This window comes from Vanacampus margaritifer, chromosome 17 (genome assembly GCF_051991255.1).
Source record: "Vanacampus margaritifer isolate UIUO_Vmar chromosome 17, RoL_Vmar_1.0, whole genome shotgun sequence".
Lineage (NCBI taxonomy): Eukaryota > Metazoa > Chordata > Actinopteri > Syngnathiformes > Syngnathidae > Vanacampus > Vanacampus margaritifer.
This window is the reverse complement of record NC_135448.1, coordinates 11,964,579-11,990,359: the sequence shown is the minus strand read 5'-3', so window position 1 is coordinate 11,990,359 and position 25,781 is coordinate 11,964,579. Positions and strand designations below refer to the sequence as shown.

Sequence of the window (25,781 nt, the reverse complement as noted above, 5' to 3'; positions counted from 1 at the left end):
TATCGAGTGACATTTTCAATTATTTACAACATGCCAGTGAGCTAACATGCTTATACGTGCATTAAAGTTACAGTGGATGTTAACTTGGACGGACAAGCTACCAGCATTTCATTTCTGCATCAATGGAACTCAATGTATAATGAAGAGGTTAAAAAAGGATCACAATAAATCTTCCAAGAGTTCCATAGTTTTAACTATAAATCCCACAAAAGATATGCAAGTTAGATGAAGTATACTGTAAATCCCTTGTAAGTAGCATGTGTTAAAATAAGACTACGGAAATCCCCAAAAGTTGCAAAGAGTACCACAAATCCTGCAAAATCGCACAAATGATTACAAATCTCACAACAGTCGGGGAAACCTAAAAAACAAAAGACAACCATAAGTCTCTGAAAAGCTGCCGGTGAAAATAATACCTACCGTGAAGTCTCCAAAAGATGCACAATTAAAACAAGACTACAATAAATCTCAAAGAACTTGTGTTAAAATGAGACTGCAAAGATTCTCAGAAAAGCTGCAGGTGAAAAGAAAAGAATGGAAAAGAAAAAGACTACCATCAACCCTCCAAAGATTGCACGTGTTAAAATGAAGCCATCGTAAATGTCATAGGTTAAAATAGCATTAATCTTAGGCAAGTTAAAGTCAGACCGCAATAAGTCTCAGAAAAGTAGCAGGCAAAAATAAGACATCCCGCAACATTGCCACATATTGGATAAGACAGCTGTAAATCATCTTGCAAGGGTTAAGATTACTGTATATCCCGCAAAAAAGTGCAGATATTGACATGAAACTACTTTAAAATTAGACTACAGTAAATCCCCACAAATGTGTTTAGTAAAAGAAAAATCACCCAACATTGTTCAAAAATCCTCCACAAGACTACCACAAATCTCCCCAGTTATGCAGGTTAAAATAAGACTTACATAAATCCCCCTCTAAATTGGACATTAAAATAAGATTACCGTAAATCCTACACAACGTTACACAGGTTTAAAATAAGATGATATCACCCCACCCCCACCACTAGACCAAATATGGGCAACCTAAAATAAGATGGAGCATTAGAAGCAACAAGACATTGTAATGAAACAAAGTTAGACGTACCTTATTGGGGTTCGAAGCCGTGATGATCCAAACACATTGTGCATTGCTCTCATACTGAATCGGGAAGTTGGGCGACGTAAAGGTCCCCGACGGTCCCTGAAGGTTACTGCCGCACGTCTTGACTGTGAAAACAGAAAAATTGGTATATTCTCAGATTTGCCTCTGACCGAATATTGCAGAGCACACAATCAGAGGGGTCAAGGTAGAAGATATCGACACGGTCGCCAACATCTCTCCCGATAGTCCCACTTAATTGGAGACTATCGGCTCGCGGAATACCACATGATTAGCCGGAGTCACAATATTGACTCATGGGGATGCTCGTAGTGCTGCACAGAGTCAAACAGTCCAACGAGCTGAGTGACAATTAGGAACTAGTGTCTGGAGCATAGAAAAGCGTACCACCTTACAGTGGAAGTCATGCCTATAAAGTGGGCTTTTTTGGGTCATTTCTGACCAGCAACAAATGGTTGGGTGATGATGTTGTCTTCTACGTTAGCTTAGCTGTCATATGCTTGTCACTAGACCTCACTATTCTTTTTGTCATTGGCTCGTTTTGAGAGCATGACTTTTTGTTTTGTTTTGACTAGTGTTGGAAAACATTCCCTGTTTTCCGCGTGTTCGTAATGTTGTCTTCAGAATCGAATTGAGATCGGTGAATCAGGTTTCCTTCGAAGGATTTATTTCAGAAATTTCTGAGACACAGCCAAGTTACACTCAATCAGTGTGATTTCCCTCAGTGTGTCCTTTCAGCGGACTCACAGCATTCTTATACTATTTTGAAAAAGTATTGCAAAGCCTCCTTCGCTCCCCCCACAGGAAGCAGCCCCCACTTCCTTAAGCCCCCCTTGCCCCAGTCCTGAGTTCAATACACATGACGACAGAAGGAAGCAGATAATACTTTTACACTTTTACAGCATATCATCAAATGCACATTTAATTCAAACCCAGATACTGGCCCATTGATGTGGAACCAGACAAAGTCCTTTAGACCTGATGAGCAGAAATTCTGACAGACACATCCACAGATCAAACACAGGAAACCTTTTTAACACATTCTTTCCCAGATAAGAGGAAGGAAGAATCTTCAAACGTTTCGTCACATTAGTACACTCATCCAGCTTTACTGAGTGAGTTAATACAGCTATGTCTAAATCTAAACAGCTATAACTAAAATCAAAACAGTTATAATAAAATTTAAACAGTAAAATGTCAACACTAGAGTGGAAGCAACATTAGCTAAATTGCTAGCTAGCTGCCATGTGCTTGTCACTTGTGATGAAGAATGTTTTGTCTGTGTCATGTTTTACCATTTTACATTTCATGAGTGTGACGGCACGCTGGTTTTGCAGTTAGCATATTAGGTTCATTGAAGACAATACATTGCCCAGAGCTGTGAATGCGAGTCTGAATGGGTTGTTTGTCTAAATGTGCTAGCAATTAACCAGCGGCCATTTAAAGGTGAAATGTCTCTTGCCCAAAGTCAACTAGAATACGCTCCATATCACACACAACCCTAATAAGGACAAGTGTAAAAGAAAACGGATGAATGGATGGTATTATCATTTTATAATTCACAGTTAATACACAATCATTTCCACGTTTTAATTCGCAGTCGTATGACATAATAAGCCGGTCTGAAAATGACACACGCTAGTCGTTAACACACCAAATAAACCCTCATTTAGGCGCCGTATACTGTGACAATCAAGAAGCGCAGCTCGCTCCGTCCTTGGTTTGTCCCGCGCCGAGTCGGGAGGTAATTTTCTGCTTGGTTTGAAGCGGCGTTTGTTCCTTAATTAGTTTGTTCGCGTGGCACACCGCAAGTGGAACAGGCACCATGCAAAAAAAAACAAAAAACGACATCTTTGCCAATGCAAATCCCATATTTTCTCAATGGAGGTGCATGTACAAATATATTGTGGTTAAATCCTTCTGTTTCAGAAAGAGTAATTTATTATTATTATTATTTCATTTAAAACATTAAATGTTTTGGAGTAATTTTTGCATAGCAACAAGTGGCAAGTGCATTTAACCAGATTTATAATAATAATAATAATTTATTTTATTATTTTTATTATTATTATTATTATTAAACATCAGACCAAACAGTGAATTCACACTAAACAACAAACATGCAGGTGTCCAATGTAAAATGTATCATTAAAATACATTTTAACAATAAATATTTTTGGGGAAAAATACCGCAAAAAAGTTGCTGTAGTTAAAATAAAATTAAAATGTGTTCGCTTAAATGAGCATGTTACCTAAAACCAGAGGTATGCAAAACCGTCGTCACATCGGCCCGTCATTGATGAATGCCCACCTTTTGGCGAGCGCGTCTGCATTTTTGGCGAGTGCTTTATGGCGAGAAGCCTCGTAAAAATACACGGACCGGGAAGGACAGTCCGTGTGTAATGACCCGGATTGACGGACGAAAATCTGCTTCAGTCATTGTGCAGTCCGTGTATTTTTTCAAAGCTTCGTCATAAATCCCTTGCCAAAGATGTGGTAGTCTACACACATCAATTGTATGCATTTGTAATGCACGTGTTAAAAAAAATACGTAAAACACAAAGATATACATAAAAAATTAATTAGCTAGATATATGAGTATCAATACTACTGTATATGCTGTATGCTCTTTGAACCCAACCCAAAGGTTTAAACCCAACCAACTTGAAGATTGGAAAAAACAAAAACAAAAAACACCCGTGCACAGAGAATCGTCCCACAGGGTGTTTTTTTTCCTGGAATGTGTATCCACGACACACTTCATGGAACAAGTAAAAGACCCTTTAAGACAATCTATAGCCCCCCGGTGTGTCATGCTGACCCTCAGTCGCTCAGCTTCTTCTTAACTGGCCCCTGACTGATTGTCCCTCTCATACGCAATGCATCTTCTCTTGACCTTCTCTTACGTTTGGCTCACCACAATCCATACATCCAGAACGACATGTGTCAGTATGTGCGCGTGAAATTTAGGCCTATGTGTACTGTATGCAGAGAAGTGCGTGTGAGACAAAGTATGCATGTGTGCACTATGACAGCTCAATCAGGACGGCCTGAATGGATGGCCACAGCATTTGCGTGCGATAAGGTGATTGGGCACTGGGCTGCCATAGCAACGGCATGAAAAGAATTTCCACTGTTGTTTTCAACTTCTATTGGTGTGCATCCACAATTTGTATAAAATGTACTACATTTACGAGCATTGTATACGGAAAAGTATTTAATTGCTTTGCAATGTCTGAAAAAACCCTACTAAATATTAAAAACTGGCAGTCTAAAGTTTATGTATAACAGATATCATTTTTAGCGCAGTGTTGGCCATCTTTGTGGAATGTTGTGCAGTTTTTCGGAGGGTTATAAGCATTCTAGAACTGAAACTTTTATTTTATTTTATTCAACCTATGAATGTTTACTCGCCTTGTTTGGGTCCAATATTATACACGTTTAAATAAATGAGCATGTTTTAGCCATCACTTTAAATTGATTGTTTACGGGATATTTCTGCAATGGTGACTGTCAGTTTTCTTCTTTGTCTTTTCATTTCTGTATCTTTACGTTCTGTTTTTTTTTTTTTTTTTTTTAAATGATATGTTTGCTGGAAAACAGTTCAGACTGTTCAGTGTTAAATGGGAAATTTCTGGTATTGCACATTAAACAATGCTATGAACAGAAACATAACGGCGTATTAGGGCCACGTATAAATATATTTTTTAGAGGGTGGAGCAATATTCATAGAATTTTTGGGGGGGAAATTTGCGAGTTTATAAAGTGGCAAATTTGCAAGAGAAAAAAACAAAAAATTACAATACACGTAGCGTAGCGATAGCCTAATGTGAGGATTCGTTGGTGGTTAATGCGACAGCATGGAGACGGATTTATTCTTAATTTAAACTTTACTCCTCAATACACGGCAGCTAGAGCGACAAGACTTCCTGATCCTCTACCAGATGACTAAACTCCAAAAATACCAAAATGTAGGAATGTGTAAATAACAATTCTGGAAACATAAATGCGCAAGTAAATATTTATTTGAACACATTAGCTTAAATGCTTGATCTTTGTCGCTGGCAGTACCCAACGCTTCAAAGTGCGAATGCTTAACATAATATGATTAATCTCTGCTAGCATGCTACCGAAAAGCATTGGCACAGACGTATGCTATGTGTATTTCTCGCAAGATTTTTTTTCTCTGAATATTGCCCCTGTCCTCTAAAAAATATATATTTATACGTGGCCCTAATATGCCGTCGTACAGAAAAGTTGTTTTCTGTTTTGATAATTTTTTGAGGGGGTGAAAATTATTCTTAATGTTTTCTCCATGCTAGCTAAAATACACATTTCGTGTGTGTGGTGTGTTTCTCAAGGTCTGTGTGATCACACACCGGGGGATCCAGCCTTCGAGGTTAGTGGGTGGTCCTTGAACCCCCGCACCTCTTACCTCTCGCCAGGGAAGTAATCCAACTGCTGCACAGCAACAGCAAGGACGCCAAACAGACTTCCTGGTCACAGAGCTGATTGGGAATCAAGGTCGGTTAGGCCCGTGGTCCCTTAATGCTGAATCGACTGTACGAGGGCGCCATTCCTTACTTGAGGAAATTCTTTATCACGCTTTTTAATTGAAATGCTAATAATCACATTCCATCAACTGCACTGTCAACATTTTGCTAAGTGATCACCATTGCAGCTTATTTCGGACCTTCAGTTTAGGATTTCCATTTTGAAACATTTGCAAATTCTGAACACTGCCTCCTATTGATTCACAGACAGAACTATGGAAAGTACTGACACAAAGTATGATCAAAAATCCCTCGTTGATAAAGTCTAAAATCTATCGATGCTTTAGTGACTTCCCATTTCAACTTTTAAAGTAAGTATAATTTGAAATGTTGCAGGCCATACATCAACACCTGCAAAGTGTTCTTTTAGGATGACAATTTTGCCATTAGAGGAACGAAGTGTAATTAAAGTGAATTTATTATTTAAAGGGGGAAGTGTCTCATTTAAAGGATATGATAAGTAAGCCCGGCAGCTTGCTCTTCTTCCTTTTCAGAAAAAGCGTTAGAGGGCATCTTTTATTTTTAGGACACATCAAAAAAAAAAAAAAACACTTCAGGGGTTTTAATCACAAAAATGTCCTTGCACTTATTTTGGACTTTTTTTGCCCACAAAACGAGCAATGTTTTAAATCATAAAAAAACTTTTAGTCTACAATACTTCACTGTGCTACCTTGAATCAGCCAACTAGCTAGCCAGCAGCTAAGCTACGATAACAGCCTACATTTCCACATTTCTCCTATTGGAAAAAGGCCCGCAAAAAAATGGTTTGCGTATATTTTGTCATTTCTATATCCATTTTGGTGTGTCGGCCATCCTTGTGGAAATGTTGTTGATTTTTGGAGGATGTTATTGCTGAAGATTAATCAACATGTCCGGTGTAAGACCGTAACATACTTAAAATATTAATTTTAATTCCAGCTACCAATTTCTGAACAAAACACCTTTAGTGTTAGCACAATAGCACAAGATGGTCTCAACTGCACTTTTTTTTAATTTTCAGCACAGCATGTCGGACAATATTCCCCGATTTCTATGAGGATGATGCTGCTGTTTTTTGTCTTTGTGATTTTTTTAGGGGGTTTTAAAAGTTTTGAATCAACCAATAGGGCTGAGGATGATTGGCTAATAAATAAGCTAACATTAGCTCAACTCAAACATGCCTACGATTGTTTAATTTGCACTTGTTTCACTTGGCTTAAGACAAGCGCAATAACACACACTGAAAGTTACACCACATACGCTTTTTGAGCTCGTCTGTGAATGATGAAAAGTTTCAAATCCAATATCCAACGCTTTTTTTCTTCCCCTTCTGTGTTAGGTACTCCCAAACGAGCACTTTGAAGCAGCCCGTCAACATAAGTAGGGATGGACCAATAGGCTCGGCGGCTGATTGATGACATCATTAAAGTTGGCAAGGTGTCCCGACGGCCGACTGTAAATGGCTCCGCGCCCACCAAAAACTTGTCTAAAGAGGGAGTGATTCATTTCTTTTGTGCACATGTACATTGAGGGATCCTTCATTCAGGCTTGAGATGGAAGGAGATCGACTGAACCCCCCCCCCCCCCCCCCAAAAAAAAGTGTATGCACACGCACACACATGCACACACGCGGTTTTGGCTGGCCGGCCTCGCCATCTGCCCGTTCATCAACATGCCACATGGACACTTGCTACGTTTGTCCGTCTGCCTCTAAAAAGTGTAGTCAGAGCAGACAGAAGGACGATCTGCCTTGATTATTCTCGGTTGAGTTTCATAGCTACTAAATAATGATCTGTTCTTTCATTACAATTCCTGCCCATTTGTTTTGGTTTACCTTTGAGACAAAAAGCGCACGTGTTCTGTGCAAACTGACTTTATGAGCATGTTTGTGTGTGATGTGTGCTAATAAATAAAGTGGTCAGAAGCCTTTCCCGGCAGATTGCTCCTTTTGAGCGGTATTACACAAGAGGTGCCGCGGAGAGAAAGATCAATCCTCAGCTGTCATCGCACTTTACAGCTTTGCGCTAATTGCTTTGTTTTTGGTATTACGACATTCCCTAATCCCCGATTTGCAAATTCACAAATTCACTGATTTTAATCTTCGGCCAAAGCAATAAAAGTGCGCTTTTCCACCGCCTTGTGTTGTCTTGGCGCCAAGGAACTATGTCGAAATTGAGTTGAGGAGCTTCATGTAGTGCTTTTCTGCCATCTTTGGCAGGTTACTCCTATTACTTTGCCACAATGTTTATGTTCTTGTTATAGGCAATTCATTATCTGTGATTCTTGTTATTCGTCCCACGAGCATTTTACGGCAATTTACAGTTGTTATCAAAAGCATAATAGATTTGAAAGATTTTCTTTTAGAGTTCCCCCCAAAAATGGTCTATGTGCAACATAATACATATAATACAGAGTGCATTTTGAAATATGGTAAACAAATAAGGGAGGTGGAAAAACAGCTTTTGTAGTACAAGTGACGGCCGATAAAATCCCTGTTGGCTCCATTCAGCTTCTTCTGTGACAAAGAAGAAGAGCTGATGCGACATTTACATTCACTGAAGCCTGCCGTGACGCTACCTGCGCTGACAGCGTAATCCGCCCACAATTCCCTTTCTTTCTTTTTTTTTTCTCTCCCCTTGCAGATGCAGTCGTGTTTGCACCAACTTAAGCTCGCCACGCCTCGCCTCGGCTAAAATTGCCAAAAGGAATTACGTGCGTTTGCGGTATAATGGACTCGTTGGCAAGGCTGCTCGATTTTTCGGATGGCGGCTTAATCTCGACAAACTCGGCTGCGGGATGTATTAGCCAATCACAAAGCGTCTATTAGCATCACACCTGCATATATATATATATATATATATATATAAAAAAAGATTTACAATGTTGGATATTAAAGTTTCCACCCTGAGGGGGGTTTATTTTTTTCGGTGACAAGCAGAGTACACTCAACATTCCACGCAATGCTCCTCGACTAAGCCACCAAAACATCCCATTTCAAGCTGGAGGGCTTTGTTTGCAATGTTTACACTTACTTGGGATGGACTGATCTTGCCTGTAGTTCAAATGTCTGTTAAGTCTAATTTTTCCCCCTAAGTGTTACAAATAAGCTGTCCTTCAAGCCATGGCGGCATACGTAGATACATAGCATTTACGCACATACTGTATGCATAAAGCTTAAAAATATGTTATAAAGTAGCCCTAAAATTAGAGCAGAATGGTCCAAATATTTCTCACAATCGTCTTTTGTATCAATATTTAAAATTTTTGGGGATGTGACAGTAAGAAGCTTTCACCCAATGCTGATCGATTATGAAGAAAATATTAATCACAATTATTTTGCTAATAATTGAAATCATCATTTATTACTTGGTGCAAAACAAGAAAATGTTTAAACGTAAAAAAAATATTAAGACAAATAAAATGATTTGAAACACTATAATTATGCAAGTTCCTTTTGGATGAAACAAAACTGATTCAAATTGATCTTTTAAAATTAAAGAAAAGGTGCAAATGATTATGTCGATTTTGTAATTGTGGAGTGCTATAATTAAAATTGTAATTTAATTCCGTTTAATTGCACAGCCCTACTTGCACCTATTGGTAAGTTTTTTGTTTTTTTTTAATTAATTTGACTTTTTATAGAGAATAAAGTTGCCTTTTCCAAAATAGAAAATATGATGCAAGAATAATGTTGTATTTTTGAAATGCACTAAATAATTTCTCATTTGCAACATGGTCCTGGTTGTTGGTTGATCTCTTATACTCTGCTGCCACCTGCTGGCCCTTTTTGTAATTACTACCATTGCTTTACCCGTTCTCTGCAGTTCAGAGGCTACATCAAAGCCTTCTGTATGCTCTAACATAAAAAAAAACATAAAAAAAAAACATTAAAAAAAAACATTAAAAAAAAAGATAAAAAAAAAACCATTAAAAAAAAAAAACATAAAAAAAAAACATAAAAAAAATATATATAAATCTTTGGGACATATAAAACATTTAAAATAGAACTTATTTACAGGTTTTTGGGAGAAAATTTGTTAATTTGTTATTGTACCATCACCACTTTGCTTTTTAAGGATTATGAGGTGGGAAAACTATCTCCACAAATGTGCATTAAAACCACCTGACCTGAAAACCAGGATAAGTAGCAAACCGTGACTTTAGTCTCACCGCCGAATAAACAAAACACCTAGATATGATAAACACACAGATGACATTATAAAGTAAAGGAGTACGGCCGCTAAACATTATATGCGATTAAACGTTACCTGGAGTATATTATTCCCATTGTGTACGTCGCACGGCGAGGCCAAGCACACAATGGCCTTGTTACTAAGCAACAACTGCTGGAGCGGCGCGGAGGACTTTGTCATGTCAAACAAAGTTGCCCGCTATGCAGTTGCTCATAATGCTGCTGCTTTATTGCAAACAAATCACTGTTACGCAACATTCTCAAACTTGGTGGCTTCCCTGGAGGGAGGACGCTAAACCGATCGTCACGCCCGAGACTTAATGGCAGGCGTTTAAACGCTCATTATTTTGTCTTTGGTGATGATGATGATTCCCTAACAGGCGTTAACCATCTTAAATTGCCAATCGTAAGGAAACCAGAAGTCTAATATCTCCAATAATGACTTGCATAATAAGGTTGATTGTTGTGGACCCATCCGAAACAGAGGGAGGCGGTCCTATCGTAATGTTTGGATCGACTTATATTGACTGGGCTCGTGAGGAGATTGTGTTCAGGAAGTCAGTCCATGTGTCAAACATAAAAATCCAATTTCAGTCGTAAAAACACCTGTTACATGTTTTCCCGAATTGTGACTATTGTCATGGCAATTTGAGGGCAATGTGAACATTGTATGTTATTCTTTTTTCTTTTTTTTTTTCCCCCTGGAGAGCTCAGTATTGTTCATTCGGTAATTTTACCGATTTGACATGTCATCATCATTGCTCTCTCTTTTTTTTTTTTTTTTATGTGGGTGAGTGCGTTGTATACATTGTATGTTATTCTATCAACCATCTCCTTATCCACATTGTGTGCGAGAACAAAGGCTGCACCAATCTTGAAAACTAAATTATACTTATTATCTGCATTTTCACTATATTCACCTTCACCCTCAAAATGTTAACTACATAAAAAAAAATGTTTTTAGTGTGTCCAAGTAGGTGTAAAAGGGACGTGCACCACCTTTTTTTTTTTTCCAAAATTAGAAAAGACGGTCCCTAAAGAAAAAACTGAATTGTCCAACTGTCTCCTTATCCCAATTCATGCTTATCTCATTATTTGAGCATGTGCCTGATTTATTATTAGTCAAGTGATGCAATAATTTCTTTCATTTTCCCACAAAGGGACGTGCACCCCATAAATTTTGTCTTCCATCCTCAAGTATGTGTGTCTCTCACCCCGAGTCTGAAGCCCATCCCAAGGCCAACGTTGACAAACGACTTTGGCATTTACAGTGACGGGACGCCCTCCGTCTTCGTCTCGCGTCGCTTCCATACCCGAGTGGGAGCCCGTGAAAACCAGGCCAGGTCTCAAACTGGAGCCAAGTGTTTGCGTGTCTATTTATAGTTTTGATGTTAAAAATCTGATTTGTTGAAATTTTGATTTCTCTGGGGTTGGTGAAGGACTTTGGTTGGTGGCCTGGTGGGTGGTGTCTGGTCGGTGCTGGATTTCACTTTCCTTTCTTTGGTCCTTCCTCGGGTCTCCTGACGGCCTCACGACTCTGGCTGAAGAGTTCGGTTTAGGGGAACGGTATGGGATTTTTTTTTAATAGGTTTTAGGTGAACTAATGAATACACACACACTCGCACGCACGAACGCACATACACATAATCACCCACATACAAAAAAAAAAAAATATATATATATATATATATATATATATATAAAAAAAAAGGAGAGCAATGACGATGACATGTCAAATCGGTAAAATTACCGAATGAACAATACTGAGCTCTCCAGAAAAAAAATAAATAAATAAAATTCCGCAAAATCTTCTTTCATTTTTTACCTTTGCAGACGGGCCTGTGGTCACTCCAGGCCGCGAAGACTTCGGCCACTCGCTGGCAGCTGATGCTTTTGCTGCCTTGGAGGACGTAGTCTTCGTCACAGCTGAACTGCACCACGCCGTCAATGCTGAGTGAATAATGAGGAAAATAGACAAGTTTTGTGGAAAAAGCCCACAAGACCAACGTGCGACGACTTTGCGCAGACAATACCTGAAGTCGTTGCCGTGGCGTTTACCGTTCTCCGGCTCTCCGGGGTCGGGGCAGGAGTTTGACGCGTGTCGCACGCCGCCCTCATTTACTGCAAGGACACACAGATAAGGAGGGACGTATGTTAAAAGTCAGAAAGCAACAAGCTTGAAAATACCATTTTTGAGGGGTAATGGTTCATGCATGGACAAGCAGGCGGGTAAAAAAAACAAACAGAAAATCATTCTCCCGATACATGACATGGATTAAAGGAGACATTATCAGAAAAGTGGAATTAATTAATTTATATATATATATATATATATATATATATATATATATATATATATAAATATGGTAATTTAACCCTGGAGAACCCACGGGGTCAAATTTGGCCCCTATAAATATTTTTTTTTTAATTAATTTTTTCCCAGCAGTGATTTTGTCCCTGTGTTCTTGTTTCCATTGGCCAAAGTGTGTTTGTACATTCAAAACCCAGTTCTAAAATGCAACAAATAAAACAAAAAAATTATATTGTTCAATGTAGCTGTGTATTTGATTGATTATTTTCTTAAATTCTAAATAGTTTACTGACAGTTTTTGTTATTCAGATTTTTCGAAATGATGCCCCTAAATCCCAAAAGGGTCAAATTTCGCCCTAATCCTAAATTAGGGAATAAAGGGTTAAAATTGAAAAAACATATATTTTGGTGTTCAGTGAATTTATAGCAGTCATTTAATGTATAACTCATAATTTTCCAAAGAAGAAAATGGTTCTTGGGTTCTCCAGGGTTAATATTCTATGAACAGAATGTTTCGTGAGCTACGTGACATTTGTCAGAAATTCACTGTGATGTCACAGTGGGGCTAATTTACATAATAGCTCCCAATGTGGAAACTATATATAAGTCGCATGAGCGCAGGTAGTCATTTGGCATCTCCCGTCGTCATGGAAACACAAAACCTGACAAGCATACCTTGCAACGAGTGGAAGAATTCCCTAAGTCTTTTTGTGCCACATTAAGACATACACATTGTGGACCTGTTTGCTGAGTTTTTTGGTCCCCCTTCCAAATCCATACTGTTCTCCCCTCCTTAAAAGAACGTAGTCTGGGATTGTCCCCCCACCCGCCCCCCCTACCCTACCTAGTTTTTCAGCCTTGGCTGAGGTCTGTACTCTATTGGGTGTGGCTCTAATTCTACTTTAAAATACTTTTGGCATAAATCAAAACTAACACAGCCTAAAAGCAACAAAACAAAAAGTAACCAACAAGTATCTTAGCTCAGAAAAATTAAACACACAATCCTGAAAGATTCAACAAAAACAATCGTCCGCCTAGAGAATACTATCTCCGCGTCAATGAGATATTAAAGTGCAAAACTTGTTTTATCCCCTTTTAAACTTTTGGAATATCATTGTGTGAATAAGTAACAACCCCATGGTGTGTTGTGTTTGCGCTGGCGTACGCCAACACACGTTCTCCCTTCAGGAATGTTCTAAAAACGTTGGGAAGGAAAGAAGTTGACCTGATTATACATTTGAAGATCATACGGATAACTTTACTTGTTGAAAATAACAATACCTAACGAGGCCCTGAATCTGCGAAAATAGGCTAACATTCAACTGGAGATAAATTAATCATGGTATTATGCATTATATTAAATATTATTATTCTTGGAATCAATCTTGTTTGTCTTCTGGTACCCCGCGGCTTTGGGAGGAAACCCCGGGATCGACTTCAGTCGGCAAAATTTCCCGACGACGCATGGGGTCCGTCGAAGCCAACCCGGTGTTTGTAAGAATTTTTTTCCCAATTCCGAAAGCCGAGGAAGCGCAGCACGACGTGCGTTTTTGCGCCAAGACGATGAGACGTAGCTGGCAGGTGGCGACGGTGATTCCGACGAGTTCGTGTCGGTTTGTTGTGTTCTTCAACGTTTGAGTTTGACTCTCAAAAGACGAGAAGTAACTTCGGATCTGAAATTATTTTTGGGTGTAAAGCGTATAGTCTCGTCCATAATTTTTCCTTTCACGGCAGTGCCGAAATGCGATTACCGGTAGATGTATTTGGTCAAATTGCACCCTTAAAACTGTTGGGTCCAAAATAACCCATTTTTTGTCAAACAATGGACCGACATGTGACTTGGGACAATTTGACCCAGATTTGGGTTATATACAAAAATAACCCAATATACTTGATTGTTGTATCCAAAATATTGGGTTGCTTTGAAGAAAGCAATCCAAAAAGTTGAGAGTCAAATGGATCCAAGTAGCGGGTCCGTCCAATTTTTAACCCAAATTGGTTATTTTTGACCCAGCATTTTAAAGTCTAGTTTGCAATGTTACCGACATGCTACTGAACGTTACAAGGTTATAAATAATATGCAATTGTTATGTAAGTGCTTGAATGTGACAAACAGGATTCTGTTTGTGGTTCACTTTTGACATTTTTTTTCCCTGTGCTTTCACTTTTTTGTGTGTGTGTTTTCTTTCTGAAACCTCAAGATGTCTTAATAGGAAAGTAGTCAAAAAAAATATGTAGAAATTGTACCCCCCAGAACCCCCCCCCCCCATAAATCAGATAATCTGTAAACCATTTATTTTAAAGGAAATGTTTTAAGGAGAGTTAGAAATGATATGAAAGTTTTGAGGATCTCAGTTTGTGATTTTTTTTTAGCTGCTTTTCGTTCATGAACAGAAGAGCACCAACAATTTTCAAATTGAAACCAGCTTTGAAAACCTGTGACTTGTGAATAAAGAGTTTGTGACCTACTGAGAACAGTAACAAGTCGACGACCATTACGGTAACCAAATGGGCAAACCAACAGCTCTAGTCAGTTTTCAATTAAAAATAACCCCTGGCATAACAATTACTTCCGACGTTCCTACCTCATGGCGTGTGAACATACCCACTAAAATAATTAACAATGAAATATTCCAGTGTGTCTGCTAGTTCGCTATCTGGCTAATTATCTGCCATACCAATGCTATTCCAATCAGCCTCACTTTGTGTTGGCCTAACAACGATCCTGCTAATTTGCCTGCGACATGGTCCATGTTCCAAATACTTAGCATTGCCGTACTGACATTAACATTACAAGCAGGCCATTCTTTGTTGAGTTCATGTCTGAGGTGTGGCCAGCGAACAAACGCGTCAGTGTACACTCAGCAGGTGGCGGTGGACGCGCGTGTGTTGTTTCGCCGACAGGCTAGTTTGTTGCTTTGCTGGAGCGGCTAATTTGACCATCTGGACTATTTGAGCGGCGCACCCCAGAGGGACCGACTTGTAGGCGCGTAAGCGGCATCACAGAGGCGTAAATGCGCGAGGTACGTCCGACGTGCGCGCACGCTCGCTTTGGATGCAAAACCAGTCAGAAAGGAGAAAATTAACATCTGAACCGGTTATGGCGGCGCCATCTGTGGAAGTGATTGGGTGACCTGTTAGGAACATGACTGGGAGTATGCGAACTGTAACTTGGTGGTCTGAAAAAATAATTTGAAAATAACTTATCTTTTTATCCTACATTTAGGGACTTTTGTGCCAATGCAGCAAACTTACCACAATAAAAAACCTTCGATTCGGGCTACTTAAAAACTAGATGTTCAGGGCTCAAGTAACAACCAATCACAACTCAGCTTGCCAATGTCACATAAACTCAGAAAACAGGTGAACCATGATTGGTCATTATTAAGCCCTGCAAGTGGCAAAATGGCCGCCCCCTGAGATGGATAAAAATGGCTGGATTTTGAATATTTAACAAGTTGAATAGTATCAGAATGACATGTTTACACTATTTAAAAAAAAAAATTGTTTTGACTGGGCTTCCCCTTTAATGACAATTCCAAGCCAACTAACATGCGGTTGTTCCACAATGTTGTGTTTCACCCACTTTTGTATAGTTTATCCATAATAGTAATTTTTATTTGGTTTTAAGCTCTACTACCACTTTAAATAAACTTGAATATACCAGCAATATTTTGAAAATAAATATACCCCCACTAAGGGATGCCTCCACCCATCTGCAGTTGAGTAAATAACCTCCCCAGGCCGCTATTTGCAGGAATACAGTGGGTCAGTATTTATTTCCACAAGTTGAATAGTAATCAGAATGAGATGTTTACACTATTGTAAAGACATTTTTTGACTGGGCTTCCCCTATAATAACAATTCCAGCCAACTAACATGTGGTTGTTCCACAATGTTGTGTTTCACCCACTTTTGTATAGTTTATCCATAATAGTCATTTTTATTTGGTTTTAAGCTCTACTACCACTTTAAATACATTTCAATATACCAGCAATATTGTGAAAATAAATATACCCCCCACTAAGGGATGCCTCCACCCATCTGCAGTTGAGTAAATAACCTCCCCAGGCCGCTATTTGCAGGAATACGGAATACTGTGGGTCAGTGTTTATTTCTAGAAGCACATTGCTCAATATATTCCTATTTTATGTCAGTACTATGCTTTTAGTGGAAACATCGGGTTCCTAAATAGATCACGACGGGACTCCGAATCCAATTAGGCGAAAAAGCGCTGGCGAGCGTACTCTTGTATTCATGCATCTGGAATGATGTGCACGTCCTTGGAAGTGTGTCATTGGCTGTCACTGTCCACGCATGACCACGGAACCAGAAATGAGTGTCGATGAAGTGAAAGAGAAAAAAAATAATAGCGCACGTCGTCATGGTTACATGCAAAATTATGTCTCAAAAGAGCACGTCTGTGGAAGAGAGCAGGGAGGGAGTGGAAAAAGAAATAGTGTGTGAGAGCACTCTCAAAATGGTCGCTGACAGCTTCAATGACTGAATGAAAAGAAGAAGAAAATAATTTTCTCCGCATGGAACCATGTCAACGCGTACATTTTCACGTTTCACATTTTACATTTACGGTCACATGGCTTGTGAATCATCAGCGGCCAACAAAGTGATCATTTCACCCTGGTATGTCATTAGCCCAATCATTGTGCAGGATTCATTTAAAGCGAGGAGTCAGAAAAAAGGAAAAGCCGGAAATACTGTATGTACAATAAGTAATAATAATAAGTATTTTGAAGTATTTTTTTGTGTACGCAGTTTTCTCCTTTTCTTTTGGTAAATGTTATATTATTGGATTTTGTTTTGATTTATATTCAATTAAATATTAAATATTTCATTGTAAATATTTATTCTACAGGCTCTACTGGCAGTTAGCAAATCAGCTTAATGGTGCCATTCCAATCAAATTTTTTTGCACCCAAGTCGGAGTTCTAGTCATTTGGTTTTAAGTATCTGACAGTGCAGAGTCTCGTTCTGATACCTCTGCAATTCATCACAAAGACAAAAAGACCACCTCTGAATTCTTAATGATCTCAATTGGTTTTCGTTTAAATTTGAATAAATGTATCTCGATATGATAACTTTTTATATGGCTGTAAATCGGCAATGGATTAAATCAAGTAACAACTAAAATGAATTATTTTATTCTTGACTTTAGAAATTATGAGAAGTAAAAAATATAATCATATTCATGCGAGTGGCCCCGATATCTGATCACACAATCAGGACAATTGTAGCTATTAATGAAACCCAAAGTAGACTATAACACAACTATTATCATTTCCTTACAACGGGTTACTTATAATTGTTCAGCTTCCTGTGCAATAAATGTGCAAGGCCCCTTAAAAATCAAGTTAAGCTAGGTAACTTCTACCAGTAAATTAACAGGGTTGGGTGGAGTGAGTTGAGGAGCTCCATAAATGGCTTTACTAAGCCTTGTATAATAGAAAATAAGTGCTTTCAAATTTAATTTCTTGCCAATTTCCGCTATTCATGGCAAGGCACTAAACTGTGGACGCCTTTGAAGAGGGATTTTTCCCAAAAGGATTGTCGTCTTTATCTTTACTTAAAGCCATTTGGTAATTAAAAGTGATGAATTATAACTGATCAAAGCTAAATGTATTGTTCGTGTGTGTTGTGTATGTTGTATCAAGTAGCAATCCATGCTAATTTGAGACATCCATGGATTCATATTTACAGATTTTACAAGTCGGTAATTAAGAATTCCAAACAGCAGATTTGGTTTATGACCTTTGATAGATATTATAACATTTTTAATACTTCATTTTATTTTATTAACCATTGTTACACATTATTAACATTTTAATTATTTATATTAACCTTGTCGAAATGTTTTGTGTCCTTAGTAGAGCAGAAGGTGTTGATCTCGGTATGGTCTGACCTTGGGCTGGTGCACATTGATTGGTCCAAAATTCCTTGCTTTATTTGCACACGCACATTCAAGTCCTTGAGAGCAGAGTCTGCTTCGGGAAAATCACCCCCTGACTCTGTTTGTTAAATTTTGTTATGGGGAAAAATAGGTCCTTCAACTATATTACACATTCAGTCCTGAACATACACCCACATCTGACCTCGTCTCGCCATCTGCTCATGGAAAAGTAGATATGTTTTGTCTACAAATAAAAGAGAGGAGGTCCTTAAACTATAAAAGCCGTTCGACACCCGGAAGAGACACATTTGACGCTCTGAATCCCACGATGTTTAAGTGATGATAGAGGCTGTTATCTGTCCAGAGATCTCTGATTGATTAAAAAATCATTTTTGCAAAGGTGTATTTTTCTTACATTAAATCTATCTTCATTTTTGGAACACGCAAAGAGGACAAAATTCTGATTCCTCTTCACCTTCTAAATGGAGGGACCCCTGTCTATAGTACTTTGGTCAGCATGGGTGCAGTTAAAAAAAGAAGAAGCCCAAAACGAGCCAGCGAAAAAATTTATCATGCTCATGATTAGAAGAAGACATGCATAAACTGAGAAGCTGTCATCCAAAATCCATATACAGAACAAGGAGCAAAGCATTATTTCAGGCAAAAGAAGCCACTCTTCAAAAGGCTTTTCAACATATTTGTGATTCAGCAAAACAGGGCTCAGATAAGCCACAGTAAATTGGATTGATCTGAGGCACTAAAGTGTTGAAAAGCCGTTTTTTTAAAGAGGCAAAATAGCAGGCAAAGGGGAAGAAAGAGACATGAAAAAGCAAGACCATCAGCACACGTTAGTTCATTAGCCACAGTGACATTAAGATGGGAACTCACAGATTGAAAACTTGCCGCCGGAGTCTTTGCCAGGGAACAATTTAACGCCCCGCGACTTAAAATCTACTGAGCGCTTCACTGCGGAAGAGAACAAAACACAGAGAGAGAAGAAAAAAATCAGAACAGACTGGATAAAGAGGTGCGAGTAAGAATCATAATAATAATAAAGCAAGAGACAAGCGAGGAATAGGGGAGGGAGGAAAAAAAAAGTGGCCGGTTCTTCTCCACTCGCAAAATTCTGAGAGAGGGAAGAGCGGCAAGCTAAGCAGACAATGAGGCCCAAAAAAATCACATCAATTTCATGTCAGGGTGTCCTGCCGCCAACATTCTCACACCAACAAAAGCGGGTCAAGAAAATTGGCACTTGTGTTGGGTTAGCTCCACTTGCAAAGATTTGATGATGTGAGTCATAATAAAAGTCTCCCTTGAGCCCTTCCTCAATCTTGGGAGACCAACCTAGTTTGTGTAAACCTGATGGTAAAACCACAATAAAATGAAGTACAAAGATATTGGACTTTAATGGCGAATAATTTCAATTAATTGAAATTGCAATCAACAATCAATTTTATGATGAGGACAGTCAAACAAATAGCATAAATGAAGAAAAAATCATGTCAAATACAAAACAAGCTAGCATTATAGGTACTGGATTCTAACATGGACTACAGTGTATTTTTAGTTATTATGGCACATTCATTAAATGAACAAAATTTAAATATTAAATTAAATTAAATCATGACCTTTTTTCATTTATTTACTTATTTAGTACTTCAGTATTCCGGATTTTTTTGGGTGCATCTCAACTCATTCAAACCCAAACACGTTTTTTTTTAATACATTGTCCTTTACTCCCCCAAACTTATTTACATGTTTTTTAATGTGTTTTTTTTATGCAAGAGAATACAGAAGGCTTTGATGCAGTTTCTGACACGAGGAGGCTGCTTGAAGCAATGATAGTTATTACAAAAAACGACCAGCGGGTGGCAGTAGAGTATAAGAAACCAGCCAGGGCCACGTTGCAACAAGCTCTTTTTGCCAGTGTTTTTACCAGAAATGTGAATATTGATGAAACTTAGCTATATTCTAATGCTAATTGCTGCAAAACAGAAACAGATACAAATATACTTTTTTTTTCCTGATAAAAGACGAGACTCTAATCATTCTTTTGTTAGGTTCCATGTTTTATTAGCAATAGAACACAATATTCTGTGGGCCAGTGAAACCAGTAAAACAGCCGGGAGCGAAGGGGGTTGCTTCAATGAAAATGGCTGGAAGTGAATGAGTTAAACAGTGCCTCATGACACACTTTCGCTTGATCTTCCCTGCCCTATAGAAGAACTTGAGCGTCTTTGTTTATATCAATGGTTAACAGGTGCAAATTAGGATTTACTGAGGACTGCCTCAAGCGATCACAATCACAACTCCGCAAATTCATTTAAAAAATAAAAAAAATGATATACATTCAACATACAGTATGTCTTCCATGAAACACGTTGGGAAATGGGGAAAGATATATGCCTACAAATTCAAAAATAATTCAAAAATTTGACAAAAAATATGCGGGGGGTCAACAGAGTTTGGCGTTGTGAGGTGGCATTTGATAAATTGAGATTTAAAAAGAGTTAATGTCTCTGTTATGTTATCTCACCAAAACCCAGCCAATTAGAATGAAGTATTTATTCCACCCCATCGCTTTGCCGACATATGTGATGCATAAAGCCAATGATGCGTCTGACACCATGCGATATTATCTCGTCTTACCAAAAGGCGCCGTCAACTGCAACAAGAAATATGGCGCCCTTAGATTAGCGCGCTCGCTTCGCATTCATCTGCAAACTAGTCAAATTTGTATCCGCCTGAGCTAATTCATTAGCTGTGCTTAGTGTGCGTTTTAAAACCTGTGTGAATATGCATCAAAGTTAAACAATCCCAATGGTGATGTTCTCACGGCAGATGGAGCGCCAGATGTATTGAACTAAGCCACACTTATTGTCTTAAGTGTTTGATTTAAAACGAAGAAATGAATAAAAACGGGATTGAATTAGCGGCAAACGTCACCTTTAATACAAGACTCGTCGAGACGCATTTACCAAGAAGCTGTTCCGCGGTCTAATATTACCTTGGTGCCTTTTAAGGACAATTTAGGTGCATTTTTACTTATTAATAGAACACATTAGAAGAGCGTAATAGCAAGCAGACACCCGGAGGGCTGAAACCTTTTTATTTGGAGGAAAGTCACATTTTAACAACACGGGGCTTTTATGATTAAATCACGGCATTCTCTGAGGAGCTTATTTAGGCAGACACACAAACATGCACTATTTACTCTACCGCTCAACATTTGGGCTTAGTCTATGTTCTAATGCGGCCATGTGAGAATGGCTAGTCGCCATAGCTAAGGCTAATTCAATTTCATTTAATGTGAGCAAATGGGAACTACAGTGGGCTAACTCCATTTTTAGTTTTAATCCAGTAGGAGACCTCCAAGTCCAAACATTCGTCAAATATATGAATTGTAGTGGTTAGTCCCTGGATCCGGATCCGGGATGGAGTCCGCCTATTTCTATGCACACATCAAGCATTCAACTTCAGTATTATGCAATTTGACCATATCCCTCCTCAATAGTGTTGCACAGTTAAAAAATGTTTCGGTACTGGATCTCGCCTTTCTCTTGTCAAATTTTGATCCTTTTTTGTCCGATGACTGATGGCCGTAGTGGACTGTGGCTGAAGGATTGCGCCATGGCCTGTTCATTAAGAGCCGATAGCAACACCCCGCAGACACAGAAACTCATGAATAGGTCATGTGGAGAGACGACGGCGAGGAAGGCGCGTGATTGGTAGCTCTTGCCTTCGGGTAGCAAAGGCGACGGTTCGCACCTCACACTTACGGAATGAGACAAAATCACGTGACGCACTAATGTACAAGTACAGTGAAGCTTGATTTTTTGGGAGGGGTAAAGAAAAAGCAAATGACATTGTATTGTAATGTACAAAACATAAACAACAAGGTAAAAAAGTAAAATGCTTCCATAAATTGGAATTAAGACAAAAGACATACAGAGAAAAACCTGATTGGCCAAGTGCGGCATAGTGGTTGCTTTTTACTGTAAAATAAAGGTTGAAAGTGCATCTATACATCCTCAAAAGACCCTGGTTATTATTATTATTATTATTTCTCCATGTGTTTGCATCCAACTGCGCACCGTGTTTGCTTCTGAATGCGCATAATCGCCTCGTCTTTTAAGTCCGCCTAACCGGTTTAGACACGGCAGATTTCAGGGAGGTTAAAGTTGCTGCTTTTTAAAAAAAAACAGCGAGTTTACAGGTAGAATGACAACATCGCTGGAATATCGCCCGAGTTTTTAGTTCCGCTGGCGCCGTTTAAAGCTTCACGTTCACCGATGTTAATGTTGTTAGAACAGGGACCAAATAATAGATTGCTACTTTTGGATTTTCACAGGTGCATAACAGCTTTTATAACAAAGCTTTTCAGGGGATAGCAAATCAAGGTCATAAATCTACATTGGGCGCACACCAGGACAATAATTATTTGGCCATTGATTTCCCTCAAGGAATAGATATCAAAGCAATCCAATCTACATATTAGGTTAAAAGTCCAGGTCTGGCATCCAGACAGCAAAACAAACTAAATATGTCATCCGAAAATATAAATATCTAAATTGGCAAACACCTGGTACCAAAATGACTCCCCTAGGGCTAACGGTGGCTAAGGGACACCTTAGCATAAAACAAAATTGGGTGCACTAGGACTCGAAAGATTTTGTTTTGGGATGGAAATGCCCAGAAAGCCAAACACTTGGCACCAAAAAGAGTCTAGTGTATGCCCAAGGTTACTGGTCCAGGGTCCAGGTCTCAAACTCTCAAGAATGGGATTACTGAGATAGCATATAGCCTGCCTTCCTTGAAAAACTGTAAAAACAACATTGCTACTGAGAGTCCAGTACACCCCGTGTGTGTCCCAAACTTGCTGTGGGATAATTAAAGGTGTATTTTATCTTATCTCATCAAAATGGTCTCTGCCAAGGTAGACCAGAGACTTGCTACTCCATTCTACATCTGAAGTTCAAGTCGGTGCTGGATTTCACTTTCCTTTCTTTGGTCCTTCCTCGGGTCTCCTGACGGCCTCACGACTCTGGCTGGAAGTGTTCGGTTTAGGTGAACGGTAGGGGATTTTTTAATAGGTTTTAGGTGAACTAATGAATACACAAACACACTCGCACGCACGCACATACACATTCTCACCCACATTAAAAAAAAAAAAGACCAAAAAAAAGAGAGCAATGATGATAACATGTCAAATCGGTAAAATTACCGAATGAACAATACTGAGCTCTCCATGAAAAAAATTAAATAAATGAAGTTCAAGTCCAGGTCTTGCAGTTGTAAAGCAAGTTTTGAAGCATTAAGACTCTTAAGACTTTGTCCTTGGACTTAAAAACGCCAAACAATCAATTGCAGGGTTGCCGGGATCATGTTCCAGCCAGTCAATATATGTGAGAACTTTTAAAGTATCTTTAAAATCAAAACTGTCCGACTCCCGAGAGGTTCTCAAAAACAACCAGCCTCAATTGTATTTTAGCACATACGAAGAGCATTTCCTCGAGTCTCGACAACCTCCTGCTATGTGTGACTCGCTCACTCTCTCCTCTAGTCTGGATAACTCCGGCCAGCGGTAATGACAGAAGTTGACCTATTTCGAGGGAACCTGAACTGTAAAATTCGTGTCAGCATTTATTATTGTGAGCCTGTTGACAACTTGCAGCAGTGCGCTGCTATTCCGGCTTTAATGGAATTCATGTCCCTTTATTCCCTTTACCGGTGGGAATGCGTAAGAGCCGCGGCCGCCACCGTAGCCTGCGAATAATGCATCTTCATACACAGTCGATGGCACATTCGCTTGGATGTGATCCGTACATGAATAAAAGATCAAACCTGTGCCGTAATTAATCCACGCTTAATAGTTTTTTTTTCCCCTCTCTCTGTGTAATTGCCCTGAGGCCTCAAATGCTAATACGCGAACATCCAAGCAGGGCAACAATAATTGCTTTAAAGCGACAATAAGTATTAGAAAAAAATTAAAAACCGCCTCATATAAAAGTGTTTTGAAATTATATCGGTGACATGATGAGTTGGAAAAACTAGAATAGTCTCCTTTCATGTTCTAATCTACGCTACCATTGGACCTGCCTCAAATCACTCTATCCATGTTAGCATTAGCAACTGGCTAAATAATAGTGCAGTGCATGAATGGGTGGTCATTTGGACATTCATTCGAATGGCTGTGCCAAATTAAAAATCAAGTCATAATTTGTAGATCAGATGGTGTGATGTCACCGATTATAAAATTATACGAAGCTGTATCATAGCTGCATGTCTGCGGTTTGTAACAAACAAAACTGCATCTAAATTGCTAAATAATTCAATTAGTTCTAATGAGCGTACTGGAGCAAAAGACACCGGCTGCTCTATAGTTAATGAATTGATGGTCTCCGCAGCTAGCGACTGTGACAAGTAGCATGCAGGCTAATCCATCCAGCATTCAGGATGTTTGTCATGAGCACCGCTTATTTTCAAACATCAAAGTGTGCAATAAACAAATCAGATTCTACCGTTGACCACAATGCAACGTGTGATTCTACTTAAGGTAAGCTATTTGAAAGTTAAAAAAACTATTCTGTAGTTTGAACAATGCGTTTTCAAGTAACTAAATGCTGGACCTTGTACACTTTGACCATCGCGTGGTGTAGATAAAGCACTACAGATGTTTTCTCCATTTACTATTTAGGTCAAATATTATTTATTTCGGAAATATGTCATATTAATATACGAATCCAACCGGAATTTGTTCGCTGATAACGTCATAAGGGAATCAGGATTTTTCGGATAAAGTCCACCCCCTACCAAATACAGTACCGTAATGAAATTATTTTAGAAATAATTCACCATTCAAAATAATAATTTATAAATTGTAGTGTATATATTAATTACATTTATATTATTTGAAAATATTCCATTCATTAATATGTTTATGGTGGTGAAGTATCATATTTTCCAAAATATCACATTAAAATGTAAAATGGCTTCACATGTATAAGAATTAATAATAATGATAATAATAATTTTTTAATAGGTTTTAGGTGAACTAATGAATACACACACACTCACACGCACATTACATACTCACCCACATACCAAAAAAAATAAAAAATATAATAATAATAATGTATGAGATCAAAGCAAATATATGCAGTTCATTTCTTGACAACGCATGACCAGCAGTGCATGTTTTCCTGCTTTCTCCGGCGTGACACATGACCACCCCAGGCTGAAGGACATCTAAGCACCGCGTGTAACCTGCTCCACGCTCCACGCCTTCAGTAGCATGTGACATGCGTGTCAAGGACCCCCCGTGCAGTGCATTATTAAGGCTGTCTGAATGGAGGCTATTATTCAAAGGGATTTAAGCCTTATAGATGGAATCATAATTGACAAGGCCAAGGCCTGCAAGCACATTATTCACTTTGCTTATTTGTGTCTGGTGATGGAATGGTGGCTGTGCGAGCCCACTGCACGATCCTGAGGGCTTTTATCCTATTCATGACGGGAAAAATATCATATTTATCAGAATTTTTATATTCACATTTGATGCTTGTATCACTATTTTTGTATGCTTCTTTTCAAATAAATACATTTTAGTCCTTCTACTGCAGTTGCATGTCATAAGAAACTTCCAAAAACAAACATTATCAACATTATGATCACCTTCAAAAATAGCATCCGATTATCATTGAGAGCAGCGAGCAAACGTG

The 25,781-nt window shown here is 38.7% G+C and overlaps 1 protein-coding gene across 1 annotated transcript in view; it reads right to left on the bottom strand.

Annotated features, from left to right (window-relative positions):
- csmd3b (CUB and Sushi multiple domains 3b) overlaps positions 1-25,781 on the bottom strand; it is a 346,686-nt gene that overhangs the window by 93,028 nt on the left and 227,877 nt on the right. The window contains exons 10-13 of the mRNA XM_077547793.1: positions 18,949-19,026; positions 11,878-11,965; positions 11,670-11,794; positions 1,105-1,226 (exon numbers count right to left, since the gene is read on the bottom strand). Coding sequence (XP_077403919.1) covers positions 1,105-1,226; positions 11,670-11,794; positions 11,878-11,965; positions 18,949-19,026 — 413 coding nt within the window. The remainder of the gene's footprint in view (positions 1-1,104; positions 1,227-11,669; positions 11,795-11,877; positions 11,966-18,948; positions 19,027-25,781) is intronic.